Genomic DNA, 14,230 nt, shown 5'->3' with positions numbered 1-14,230 from the left:
ACCCACCGAAAGTATTGGCTAGAAAGGTCAATCACATTTCTTTTCGTGATAAATGAGGGCGGTCATCTATAGTTTATGTCAATGTCTTTTGTTTCGTTGTTATAAATTCTTATATGGTCATGACATAGGATGTTTTTGTTCACTTTAGATACATTGTCTATAGGCAAGCATGGTGTGTCGCGCCGATTATTATGTTTGTGATCACGCGATGCATAAAATAGAGATGGAAATAATCACATCGACATAGACCTTTTTTGTAGAGTTTGACAATTTTGTGTCGTATTAATCTCATAAGCTTAGAGTGACATCATTTCAAGGATAAAAAGGTAGGCGCTATTTTTGTCTTGAGCCTTGTAGCTTGAATTGAAAAGAACTCAATCGTAAATAATAATAATAAATAATTGTAGTAACTTAAAAGTTTGAAATCAATATTATTCATGACACTTTTGTTAGGATTAAAAAAGTTCTGCATCGGAGAATTGATAGGGTATTGAGTAGCTAATAATTCATTATTATTAAAAAAGTTTTACATCGGACTTTTGCTGTGCATTCCCCAACAACTTTTACTCTAAACTCATTTTATCTCACGAAATCCCCTATCGAGAAAACTAGAACACATTTCCTCTAAACTCATTTTTCTCTCATGAAAAATTCTTAATTGGTACCCATTTGGGTCGTGCATACCAACTTGAGATTTTTAGTAAGATGAAAATTGATTCATGATTAATGTTTCGTGAGGTATTGATTTGGGGTTTTTAATAGTATTAATAAAAGAAGATTACGAAGATCAGATGCAACTCGATAGACTATATTGTTCGGCACGGACGACTTCATGGCGGGGCTACGAGTTTAGATTTTGATTCGCATCTTATCCGACCCGTAAATTTCAATGCGCATTTTATCGTGATTTTGGAGTTTTTTTTTTTTTTTTAACACGTGATTTTGGAGTCTAGCCATGACGAGTTTCTTGGTAGATTTGAAAAAGGAAAAATAAATTAGAGTGGGCCCCGCGCGAGGACGAGGGACACATGGTCTGGCAATCACATGGGCCAACGTCATCGGGCCACATTCGGTCCAAGTACAATTTTGGGTGGGTTATGCACGGGGTCCCACCCGGACCTGCTTGACCGCGGGCCCACCTTCAATCAGACGGTTTTCCATTTTCGAGCTTCTCTCTCCTGTGGGCCGCAGATTTCCCGGATGACGCTGAGGGTTGGCTGAAATTGAAAAGTCGGAAACGTCTGATTAATTCGTATACCCGATTTCCCGTTGCCCTCGTCCCGTTTCTAGATTGTGATTGGCGCTATCTATCGCATGACAGCCGGCCTTATTGTTTTAATTTCCTATTCATGATTGAGTTATTTACCAGAACTCTCGATTTGAAAGAATTAAATTTTGCCCCTTCCAAAAAAATGTATCTTTCATACTTCATGTTCCCTAGAGAAGTTTCAGGGAATCAAGCTTCAATCATGGCCATGACTTTGGCCAATTTGCACGCGATTGATGATATCCTAAATAGAAAACCTTTAAGTTTCAAAATTGAAAATCCCGTTATGCCTAACGAGCTATGCCGTCATTGAGGGTCAATATATTCTTTCTTCGATTATCGATAGTCTTCACATGATCAAATGTCTACCCATATATGAATCTAATACTGTGTGTTCTTGATAAAATTAACTATGTTAGAAACATTACCGATATGCGAGATTACGATCGATCGATCAATTGATATGTATGGTCTTGTGCAAGAATAGGAGCAAAAGCTAATATTTTTCAACTTTCATATGCGAAATACATTATGAATTTCACGTGATTTGTTAAATAATGCTGCATGATCTAACAAGTGGGTCATCAAATAAGTACATGCATAAGGGTGCTAGTGCCCCGAGACAACAAGCCGTCGGATAACTGTCGAAGGAAGAGGCAATTAGTATATCTAATCGATTCACAACTCAATAATTCAAAACTTTTTCAGCAAAGACAAATAATCGTACTATCAAACTTATTAAGTGCCTCGAATCGAGCATCCTACACATGTCCATGTCCTTCCCATCACGTAGGCCCTAGATATCAAAGAAGCGAATCCACCCAAACTTTGATAGCAACTTAGCACGTAAAGTTCAATACCATCTCTTGATAGGACAGCTTTTCCCTAATTAAAACAACAAAACATCCAATTAAAAAAAAAGCCAGAAAAATCCACCTGAATACTTCCAAAATCCATGTCTGGAAAATGCGATTGATGGGACAGTAACTACACTTCACCAAAAATTGTTTGATGAGGTGGTCGAATCGCTTGTCTCAGAAGGACCAAGGTGCATGATGGACCATCGCATTTATGGAAGTGTACTATAGTCGGTTTCTATCAAAGCACCACCTAACATGGGCTTTTCTCCTTTAAGCCCTATTCCTATGTGATGATAACGAGCGACAAGGTGCATGGCTCCATCCGACTCTTTTGGATGGTAGCTCGTGCTTGGATTTCAATTATTTGTGCATGGCAATAGGTACCCATCCCCTTGAATCGTATTAGATGGAAAAGATGTGTTGATATTTAATGGGTTTGATGAATTTGTACAATAGGGAACAAGCGACAGCTAGGATTGTGTTGGCGGAATTCTTACCAATTTTCCATTGAAAAGTAAGTGAGATCATCTGTCCGAACCCACACATCGAAGGCCCCTCAACACCATCTCCCTCATCATCACTTATTCGTACTTAGGGCTATCAAATAGACGGGTCGGGTCGGGTCGGGTCGGGTCGAGTTAGATTTGAGTTGGATTGAAAATAACCTAACCCAAATTAATCCATTTATATGTAATTCAAATTTAGTGACTGCTACTCATAAATGACATATTTACTAAATTCTTACATATTTAATCATACTTTTGGAAATTTGTATCCACTTAGCCAACCCACTTTATGCACTATAAATGCTAAAAAATTAACGTTCAATATTGCATAGAATTTTCAATTTTTGTATTGACTGACAAAAGAAGCTATCTTGATATTTTACAAAATGGTGAATTCGAGCTCATCAAGACTTTTCCGCATTTGGAACAGTTTGAAAAATTCATTATTTTCTTATAGAGGGTGAAGAGAGGATCACACAAGTTGGTAAATCATAAATCCATTTAACACTTGATTTTGTTATAACCAACACATATAATAGCTTAATCTATCAAATACAGGTTAAAAATGAGTTTATGACTCATTTGACAGGTCTTTCCATATTGTAAGATCAACGTCTAGCACGAGTAATCTACAACCTTAGTTCAATAATTCGTTGTCACAAAATGATCATAATTCTTTGATTGTGCAAGATATGGTAAGTACTAAGTAGTTGCAACATACATTATCCATTTGTGAAATATTTCTCAGCGAGCTTGTCACAAATACAAAAATCGTGAAAATACCAGAAAAATCACCCAAAAAAGAAAAGAAAATGAAGATCACAAAATTATGGACTACTAGAAAAATCACAAAAAAATAAAATAAAATGAAGATCACAAGATATGTCCATATTTCCTGTCCAATAACTCCTATCTTGTGCATTTTTATAAAATCACAAGATGATAAGAAAGATCACATGACATGTACAACCACGATAATCCACAATGTAAGAAGGAATTGCCTTATAAATTATGCAACGAAGAAATTTGACATTCGTGAGATCAAGGTTCGCCTTATTTTACCTGTTTTGTTCCGACAACATTTTGGGCTTTTGTTCAAGACCAAAGTTGGTGCTTATTCGCCGGCCCACGAGGAGGGTGGGACACAAATGATGCGCACATGCCATCCAATGTAAATTAGGTTTTCTTACATATTCTTCCCATCTTATGTACTTAGCTAATTGGGTATATGCCATGCGTTCACCAAAAATAAACAAAAGAAGGAAGATAGAGATATAACATCGCACTGCAAAAGATTCATTTGGTAGATGGATTTGAATGGCGTTGGAAACCAGGGACAATTCACTTATTTAAAGAAAACTGTTTTCGAGAAATTATTTTTCGATTTCCTAGTATTTAGAGGACGGAAAATATTTTCCATGGATTGAAAACAGCAAACTTAGATTAGGGGAAAATGACTTCTCCTTCTGATAAAAAAGAAATCATTTTTCCTAAACTACCAAACAAATTAGAACTGACCATTTTCTTTAAAAATGATTTTCATAAAAAAATATTATTCATTATCAGAGATTTTCAGTAAATAAACATACCTTGAATGTGATATAAAAAAATGCCAGATAAAACTATATACATCATTTTTAAGTCCCTACTCCTATAAAGGCAAGTTGCCCCGTCGATCATCGCTCCATCACTAGACGTTTTATCTTCCTTTGGGACTCTCTTTTATTCCTGGGAGAGCAAAAAGCAAGACACTATATCCAAGTCCATTGTAGAGGCAGAAGGGCTATGGCGGTAGCCACTAGTGAAGTGGTTTTGGTTACGCACGCTTCTATCTGATCTAGGGATTCATCTCACCGTTGCAAGGCCTATTCATTGTGACAATAATAGCCCTATGCGAACCATTTCATTGGATTTTGATGACAAGAAGTTCAAGAGAGAGAGAGAGAGAGGACATGAATATTTGGGAAAATTATCTAAAAAGTTCTAAACTTATTATTGTAAATATGGCAATTTAGTTCTAAACTTTTTAATTTGACAAATTTATTCATAAACCTTTTAATAATTTGTCAATTGAGTTATTTTTCAGCTAATTTTGATTAAAAATCATTGACGTGGGACTAGCTATCCTATGTGACATGGCTGCCACTTATGCTAACATAGACAATTTTTGTAATTTTTTTATATCTTTTTAGACTTTTCAATTATTTTTTTATTTTTGATTTTTTCTTTTCTTTTTCATTATGCCAACGAGGGTCACTTGCCAAATCTAGGTGAGGACCTTGTAGACCCTAGGTGAGGCCATTGAGGCCTTACTGGCCTTGGGCGAATGCCTTTGTGGCCCTGCCTCGCTTGCAACTTGCTAGCACAATGCGAAAAAAAAAAAAAGGGCAAAGGAAAAAAGAAAAATTATAAATTATGAAAGTTATAAAAATTGTCCATATTGAAATAGGTCATGCTACATAAGATAATTGGGATCTACGTAAAGTTTTTCGGTTAAAATTAACTGAGATGACTCAATTGATAAATTAAATAAAAATTTATGATTAATTTGATCAAATTAAAGGATTTATGATCATACAGGTATAAATGCAGTAAATTTAGGATTGTTTTTTAGATAATTTTTCATAAATCTCGCGTGAAATCGAAGTGTCCAAGAATGACCGGGTGGGACGATCTATCGCTTTTCCCGGTGTTCGAAACTCGGAAGTCGAAGATCCTGCAGAATCTTCGTGTCTGTACATGGGAACGCCAAAATGCTATGATTACGTTGGATGGAAGATACCAAACGAACGCGTGTCCATGTCAAATTCATTCCCTTACTATTATTATCATTGGGCTAATTTATTTGCTTCTGTTAATTATGCCTCTTTTCTAGGGCCCAATCATGTGCGAAGTACCATGGTGCTATTTTCTTGGACAAGTTGCTAGGCTTATGTTGGAGACATTAAAATTATTCTTCTTGCAAAAATCGAGGTTGGTCAGCTTAGAAGCTTGATGTATATTAGTTTTCTCTACATCGACGACCATGCTCCTCATGCTTTCCCCTCCTTTACGAAGAATCTCTAATTGCGTGCTCAACTTTTCTTGATCCTTATGAGAGTTGAGGGAATGAATCTTTAGTTTAAAATAGCGTAGTAGTGACTTTGGTAATCCATGTCATTTACCCAGTTAACATATGATGGTCGTTGTTCACTAACAAATCAACAAAACACTTATTAGCCATCGCTAGATAATTGCTTTTCCTAAAGAGTTACAAAGTGTTTAGAAATAGAAATGTCAAAATCGAACTAGAAGATTGAACCAAAATCGGAACGGACCAAAATGAACCGATTTTTTGTGCATCTTCGGTTCGGTTTGGGTTTCGAATAGGATAATGACAAAAATAACCATTTTTAAATATTAATTTGGATAGTTTCAACAATTGAATCGAATTGAAAATTAGCCATCTTCTTAATATTACAATTTGCATAATCTCTTTTCTTTGTCACTAAAACATTTCTTAATACTACAAAAAAAAAACCTACAAAATCGAGCCGAGTCGAACTAAGTCTTCAGTTCGGTTCACATCTAATGCACAATTCAAATTGAACCGAATCAGCGACGCCCTTAGTTAGGAAATGGATGATAATGTATATATCAGCAGATTTCTCAACACATGCTCTATGGAAGTTGGGCTAGAGAGCCTTACACACAAAAGAAAAAAAATGTGCTGAACATAATCATTTCAAATAGACAACTTAAAAATGGAATGACAAGAGTATCAAGAACGACAAACATACGAGGAATTTGTTGGATTCAAACATACTCTGAAGTCATTTCAAAAACCAATTTTTTTTTAAGAACCAAAACATCAATCTATATAATATAAAGTACTTCTTCACGAGATATAACGTGAATTTATCTAGATAAATTTTTTTTCGGTATGAATCTATGAATAAAGTTGGAAGTGGATGGTACTTGGCATTATAAACACGTTTTGTGTTCTTTTTTCCATCGTTGACGGAGGGCAGCGAAAGCGACGAAACGACGTGACTTTGCTCGGTCAGCACCAGGACCCCACCAACCACCTTCCCGTTATCTCTCGGCCAAGTCAATGGTCAGGATCGGCGTGCTGAGTATCCCGGTCTCTTCCGTTCACACGAATTTTCTTTTTTGTGCCAAGACCACAATTTTCTACTCCATGAATTGACCCGTTACCGCAGCCGATCGGCCGGTCCATCTCGAACCACGAATCGCCGGCGAATTCACCCACGAACATGGATAACATTGTCGAAGAAATCGCAGCTATCAATGCTATATACCGGTCGAAAGAATTGCTTATATAAAAAACTGTTGATGACAAATGCTATTTTATTTGATCTACAGTGCATCCTCGACCGGCTCAGCATCGGCCATTCCATGATCCGACCCGATGCCGGCTGGAAGAAGAAGAAGAAGAAGAAGAAGAAGAAGAAGAAGAAGAAGAAGAAGAAGAAGAATGAAGGAATTCTGTGAACCCTAGCTAATAATCTCTGCTATCGTTCTCTCTCTCTCTCTCTGTAATGCTATAAACCTTGTGTTTACTGTTTGAACACGCTGTACTCGATTGCCGATCTCGTTCGGTCCTCATCTGAAGAGGATGAACGACCAGAAGCCGACGAAGGCGGTGACCCCCACCACGATGCACAGCAGGTCGAGGGCCCTCTCCGCCCTCTGCTTCCGCTCCCTCCTCTCCCTCTTCCTCGCCTCGTACTCCTCGAACCTCTCCTTCCCTTCGCTCGCTCGCTTCGCCTTCTTCCTCTCCCCGCTCTCCATGGCCTCCCCGAGGATCGCCAGGCTGTCCTTCCCGCTCAGGCTCTTCCCTTCCATGTCCTCCACCTGAAAGCTCACCTCCCTCACGTGCAGCCCCCCGCCCTCCTTCCCCCCGCACGTGACCGTCGCCGTGCACTGCACGTGCTCCGCCGCCGACCCCGGCGGCCCTCCGGCCACCACCGTCACGTACTGCACCTGCACGTCCCCGGTCAGCCAGTGCCGCTGCACTGAGACCGGCCTCCGGGTTGAGAAGTTCGCCGCGCGCTTCCGGGCCGGGTCCACCACGATCCAGCTCAGGGACAGGCTCTCCTCCAGGTGCCTCAGCCAGGCCTCATCGGGCGTCCCCCCGGGTTTCTGGATCCTGGTCGGGACGGACTCTTTCAGGTCGAGTAGGTCGACCCGGAATGGCGAGCACTCGAACCACCCGGACACCGTCTCCGTCTCGTGGACCTTGGAGAATATTGCCTCGCCCTCGTAGTGGACATCAACGGCCGAGATCAAACACTCGGCCATTGGGGGCGGCGGCGAGCGGCGGCGGCGCAGCTTATGGTGGTGGAGGACGGGGTAGGAATCGGAGAAGAAGGAGCGGTGGCCGGAGGGGAAGGTAGCGATGGCCTCAGCGACGCGGGGGTCGCGGACAGAGGGCCACGCAGCGATGCAGACGTCTCGCCAGAGGCAGTCGTTGGAGGAGGAGAGGGAGTGGAGCTGGGAGGAGGCGGAGGTCGCGGCGACGAGGGCGGGGCCATCGAGGCGGGTGAGGATGTGGGTCCGGATCACGTCCGGGTGGATGGAGGTCAACACGGTGGCGGCGTGGGCGGTGGCAGGGGCGGCGTCGGCTCCGGCCAGGGGCGTGGATGGAGAGGGCATGGTGGGTGTTTCGGTTGTTGTTCGTGGAAAGTTAGATTTTGTTTCGGTTGATGTTGTTGTAGGGAGAAAAGAGAGTGGGAGAGAGGACGGTGGTTATTTTGAGTGGAGACAAAGGAGGGAAGGTGGGATTTTATAGTGGGGCGAAATGAGAACGGGGGAAACAGTCAACACTGGCTTGTGCTGAATAATAATTTTATTTTATTTTATTTTATTTAAGAGCCTAATTAAGAAATATATATTTTATATTAACTTCGTTTCGCACTGTATCGCATAAAATCTTACTGTATTTAGCGTCGTGGAACCTTGACTAGCTCAGTATATAAAACGGGCTTTTCACATTAGGAGGAACCGTAAGGTGGAGCAGCATCGTGCTGGCAAAAGATTTTGGTCGATCAAAAAGATCCTATTAAAGTCATACTCCGGCTACCTAGACATATCTTTTTACAATGCGTATGTTTTCCAGTGAATAAATGATTTAAAAAATATTTTTCTGAAAATAATCATCCACATCCTTAAATTTATTAAACAAGAAAATTGAGATATAAACAGTAACAACAACATTCTTTTGACTAATTATTTTAAGGATACTTTTCGGAAAATGTTATCCAATGCGAAATAAACATACCCAAAAAATTACTAATGCTAATCAGCCGCACATTTCCGGGTATTTTCGTCCGTGGTGTGAATCCTTAATCATTAATCAATTAATCATTGCTCGTTCAAACGAAGCAGCCGGCCTGCAGCCGGAAAAAGTCCACGTTCAACTTTGGCAGTAGCAATCAGGTCAAATAAAACTTTGGCAGTAGCAAGAGGAAGTGTGTGCTGAAGTAGCAATCATGGTCAACGCATGTTCCCCTCCGGGCACCGAATTCCAACCCGATGCGGGTAGGGATCCCGTGGAGAGATCTCGAGGGACAGCCACTACTCCATAATCGATAATTGATACCAGGGTCTCCCTCTCCTTATTGTTTAGTTTTCGCGAATCGGTTGATCTTATAGTTGATATGTTGAATCATTGACCGTCCCACCACCCATAATGCCATACATCGAGTGTGTGAGATTTTATGAGATCACAACTAACTAATCTAAAAGCTAAGTTGTTAGATGAAGACGTGATTTATTATTTAAACATTTTAATGTCCCAGATTTTGTGAAATCAACTAACTGTTCTAAAAGTTTAAGTATTAGATGAATGCGTTGTTTATTATTTAAATATTTAAATGCTCTAGATTTTGTGAGACCCTAACCGACTATTCTAAAAACTTAAATTGTTAGATAAAAACATGATTTATTATTTAAATATTCCAACGCTTCTCCTCACAGTTAGTCTTTTTTTTTTTTTTTTTGCATGGAAATTTAAATAGAGGGGCAAATAGAACTTGGAAAGATTCAAACTTAGAACCTTTAACTTTAATACAGTTAACTGTTCTATGTTTTAAAAACTAAGCGGTTAGATAAATACGTGATTTATTAATTATATATTTTAATAAAGTACGGATCGCACACGGCTTCAAGAGTCGTGATGATGTTACCGAGAGGACCACGTCTTCATTCATGGGATCTCAAGTATCTGGATGGATGGAAAGTGATTTGAAGTGGGAATCCCCCCGTTCGGAAGTTTTCGCTTGTCTTTAATATCCCTTTTCGTATGAGAAGAAGTTGTAAAACAAGAATATGCTAAACTTGCCTGCTAAGCTGTCTATTATGTTGAATAAGAATATTTGTCTTAGCCAAGAAAGATATCAAAGGGGATATTGAGACGTGTCTTTAAATAATTATTTGTCTCGTAAGGTTACTAATATGGTTATTAACAAAAATCATCCAGGATACAACAAAATAATACGGAAACCTAATAATAGCGCACTTGCACATGAGCACCGAAGGTACTAGGCCATTTAGCTAATGCTCTTCTATTATAAAGTTAGAAGTTAGAAGCCTTCGACTTATAACTTTTTAATATGGGACAAGATACCTCTTTATTTGTTGGGTTAATACTCTAAAAAACCCCAAACCAGTATATCTGTGACAAATTTACCTAAAACTATTTTTTTTATCATAAAAAACCTCAAATTTGTATACATATGACAAATTTACCCCAACTGACCATAAAAAACTTTAAACTTGTATATTTATGACAAATTTACTCAAAACTAATTTATTTGATCACAAAAAATCCAAAACTGATAAATTTGTGACAATTATACTCTCCGCTAAATTGAATTAATATCACAAAAAAATCATAAAAATTGTAAACTGTGACAAACGGAGTATAAAATTCCAAATTTGTATACCAATCAACTGTTAATTAAAATTTAACAAAAATTAACAAATGGTAAATTTATCACAAATGTATCGATTTGGAGTAAATTTGTTAAAGGTATACCAGTTTGAAGTTTTTGGTAGTCAAAAAAATAATTTTGAGGCAAATTTGTTCAGTTTGGGGTTTTTCAGGGTATTAACCCTTATTTGTTTTACAAACAAACTATTAATAGCAAATCGAAGATAGAACTATTTTTCCTTAAGTGATCAAATGATTGAAATTATCTAATCGGTATTGTACCTATTATACGATGTTGGTACGACCTTAAGTTTTATAATTTTGTCATTCTAAATTTTTATGCAAGATTTTAATATATGCTTTTTAATTGTTGAAAATCGCACACCTGGCAATGTTTTTAGCTCATGAAGCACAAGAAGCCGCATGCATTGGGCAACGTGGCGTGATGAGAAGGTCGACACTTGAGAGTCCGACCAGATCGACACGACGATTTTTCCTTTTTTTTTTTTTTTTTTTTTCTGCTTTGAATGCAAACAGCGATACGCATACGGGGCAGAACGCCGGACTTGAAGCCGCTCTGCTTCACTTCTGAAATGAAAAGGGAAAGGTAAAATGGAGCCCGCGTGCTAAATGTTAGCCCATGCCATATGAATCAACGGATCGTGTGGATTTCGCGTGAAATCCACGCCATTCAACGGCCGAGATGGAGCGGACTCATGTGATATGTGGCAAGAAGTTTTCCATTATCGCGTCCCCTGTAGGCTTATCCAAGCCGTACTGACTCGGCGCATTAAATGGGCAGGCCAACATGCACAAATTGAAGGGGGCAAAGGGATAATGACAATTTGAATCATTCATGTCCCTTACTTTTCATGTCTTTAATATGCAATTCGTGTTTCAACGAGTGCATGCTTGGAAATGAACTTCCGTGTGCTTTCTTCTCCTCCTACTTCGATACCATGTGTGAACATCATCTTCATCTTTTTTCTTAGCAAAAGTCACATTTTATATTTGTTCAGATATTTAGATTAGTGGGCCCCTTTGGATGGTTAGTTCATACAATTCTTATTTTCTTTATCAAGAGTTAGTATTGGAACTAGAAAAATTAACTACTTTGCTCTATTAACCCAGTTATAAATTAGGGGTGTTGAATCGGGCATGAACTGGCTTTACTTGATTGGTTCACAGCCTATTCATAAGGGGGCTGATCTAGTTTTCGATTTAAAAAACCAAGAATCAACCTTAATTGATTTGGTTCTCGATTTTATACCCAATTCAATTGTAGGGTCACTTCTTACTTCTAAAAACTGGGAACCAATCTTACAGAATAGGTTTCAAATAAGTGCCTGCTTGGAAATGAACTTCTGCGTACTTTCTCCCCCTACTCTTCTCAATTTTTTTTTTCTAGCAAAAGTCACTTTTTATGTCTATTTAGAGATTTAGATTAGTGGGTCCCTTTGGACTTGTAGTTCATACGATTCTTATTTTCTTTGTCAAGAGTAAGTACCAAAACTAGAAAAGTTTAAGTAATCATAAATTAGGAGTGGTGAACCAGGCATGAACCGGCCTTACCTAACTAGTTCGAAGCCGATTCATGGCCGGTCTAGTTTCCGGTTTAAAAAACTAAGAACCAACCTTAATTGGTTTGGTTCTCGGTTTTACCCAGTTCAATTGTAGGGTCACTTCCTGCTTCTAAAAACTGGCAACCAATCTGACGGAGTTGGTTTCAAATTTGGAACCAATTACACCTCTCAATAAGTGTTTGTCATAAAGGGATAATAACAATTTGGACCATTCAGTTCCCTTACCTTTCATGTCTTCCGTATGCAATTTGTGTTTCAATAAGTGCATGCGTGGAGATGAACTTCCGCGTACTTTCTCCTACTCTCGTATCATGTGTGAACATCTACTCAATCTTTTTTCTTGCAAAAGTCACTTTTTATCTCTGTTCAAAAGTTTAGATTAGTGGGCCCCTTTGGACTTTTAGTTCATACAATTCTTATTTTCTTTGTCAAGAGTTTGTACTAAAACTAGAAAAATTTAACTACTTTGCTCTATCCGCCCAACCATAAATTAGGGGTGGTGAACTAGGCATGAAATGACCTTACCCGACTGGTTCAAAGCTGGTTCAAAGCTGGTTCATGAGGGGGCGATCCAGTTTCCAATTAAAAAAACTAAGAACTGGCCCTAACTGGTTTGGTTCTTATTTTTATACCTAGTCCAATTGTAGGGTCAGTTTTTGCTTCAAAAAACTAGGAACCAATCTAATTGAGTAGGCTTCAAATTTGGAAACAAAGTATTTGTCAATACACAATCGAGTTGGTATTCACAGATCCCCACAATTAAAAAAATGAAAGGTGGCTTTTAAGTCCTTATAAACAGGCTATGCTATTTATTTTTTATCGACCCAAAAATGTTCAATTCAAACCTTGAAACTGTTACTATCATTTTCTAAAAGATAAAAAATAAAAAAATAAAAAAATAAAAAAGGGAGTAGTGTGGCCCGTTTGTATTGGCTTAAAAGCCGATAAGTTCAACAATTTTGCTTTTTCATAAGTTTGAAAACCTCACATTTTGTAAAAAGCCATGAAAAGAAATATTACGCATCGCCAACATTTCCTTTATTTTCAAAAGTCTAGACGTTTCAGGTTTTGAACAAAAGCGAATGCAATTCAAATTGGACATGTGACAATGTAAAGTTCAACAATTATTTTTATCGTAAACACGTTCGAACGATGGGATGGCACATTGTTTGGGAACACAAGCCCAAAGAAGTCGGCTGTTTTATGTTCCATCTGTTTAGATCGAGAGTCGAATCCAAATGTGATAAAATTGCCCAAAAGTTGGGCCAATTCCATAAAAAAACACGAACTTTAGATGTTGTCCCAAATTTGGCCAAAATTTTATTTTATATAAAAAAAAGCAAAAAATTTAGATGTTGTCCCAAATTTGGCCCGAATCTTATTTTGTTTTTTTTTTTTAAAGCAAAAACTTTTACTTGTGTCCCAAATTTGGCATTCCGTTAACTCTCATTCCACAGTCATCCGACGTGGCATTTCCATGTCAGCAATAATATCCAACACAACAAAACGATGTTATATTGGAGTGTTTAGAGGAAGTGTTAAATTTAAGTCTGCCCTTTAATGAGGTGAACTCAAAGATGATTCTCATGAGAAAAATAATTCAGCAATTTCAATTCCAGGGAACGAGGCACATAGTTAGGGCCATTAGATCAATTAACAATTGGCAAGCTATTTGCAATGTCAGAAGCTGGGTTAAAAGCATAATATTACATTACTTTAAAGCGAGATATTAAAAGCGTGTATATCTTGTAGTTAAATAGAGATGTGAAGTCTATTTGTAATAGACTTACTTTATTTTGTCTCAAATAAGGTTCGAACTAGATTTGGGACAACATCTAAAATTTGTGTTTTTTTTAGATGAAATGAAATTCGGATTAAATTTGGGATAACACCTAAAATTCGTGCTTTTTTTTTTAAAAAAAAATGGAATTGGCCCCCAAAAGAGTGGAAAAACAAAGGCGGAGGAGGGGAAGTCAAAACGCCATTGTCATTGTCAATCTCGAAGATGATGACGACGGATTTTTCAACCCTTTTTACAGCTGTGGCTCTTGACTGCTGCGAGTACTTTTTCAATGAGA

At 38.3% G+C, this 14,230-nt stretch overlaps 1 protein-coding gene across 1 annotated transcript; it reads right to left on the bottom strand.

The window, feature by feature from the left end:
- Positions 1–6,933: 6,933 nt before the first annotated feature.
- Positions 6,934–8,378, bottom strand: LOC104421325 (F-box protein At2g27310). Its single transcript, XM_010033236.3, has one exon. The coding sequence runs from the start codon at positions 8,289–8,291 to the stop codon at positions 7,239–7,241; it is 1,053 nt and encodes a 350-aa protein (XP_010031538.1). The 5' UTR covers positions 8,292–8,378; the 3' UTR covers positions 6,934–7,238.
- Between the last annotated feature and the right edge of the window lie 5,852 nt (positions 8,379–14,230).

This window comes from Eucalyptus grandis, chromosome 10 (genome assembly GCF_016545825.1).
Source record: "Eucalyptus grandis isolate ANBG69807.140 chromosome 10, ASM1654582v1, whole genome shotgun sequence".
In the NCBI taxonomy this organism is placed as follows: Eukaryota; Viridiplantae; Streptophyta; class Magnoliopsida; order Myrtales; family Myrtaceae; genus Eucalyptus; species Eucalyptus grandis.
The sequence above is the reverse complement of the archived record's forward strand: the minus strand, read 5'-3'. Positions and strand labels throughout refer to the sequence as shown.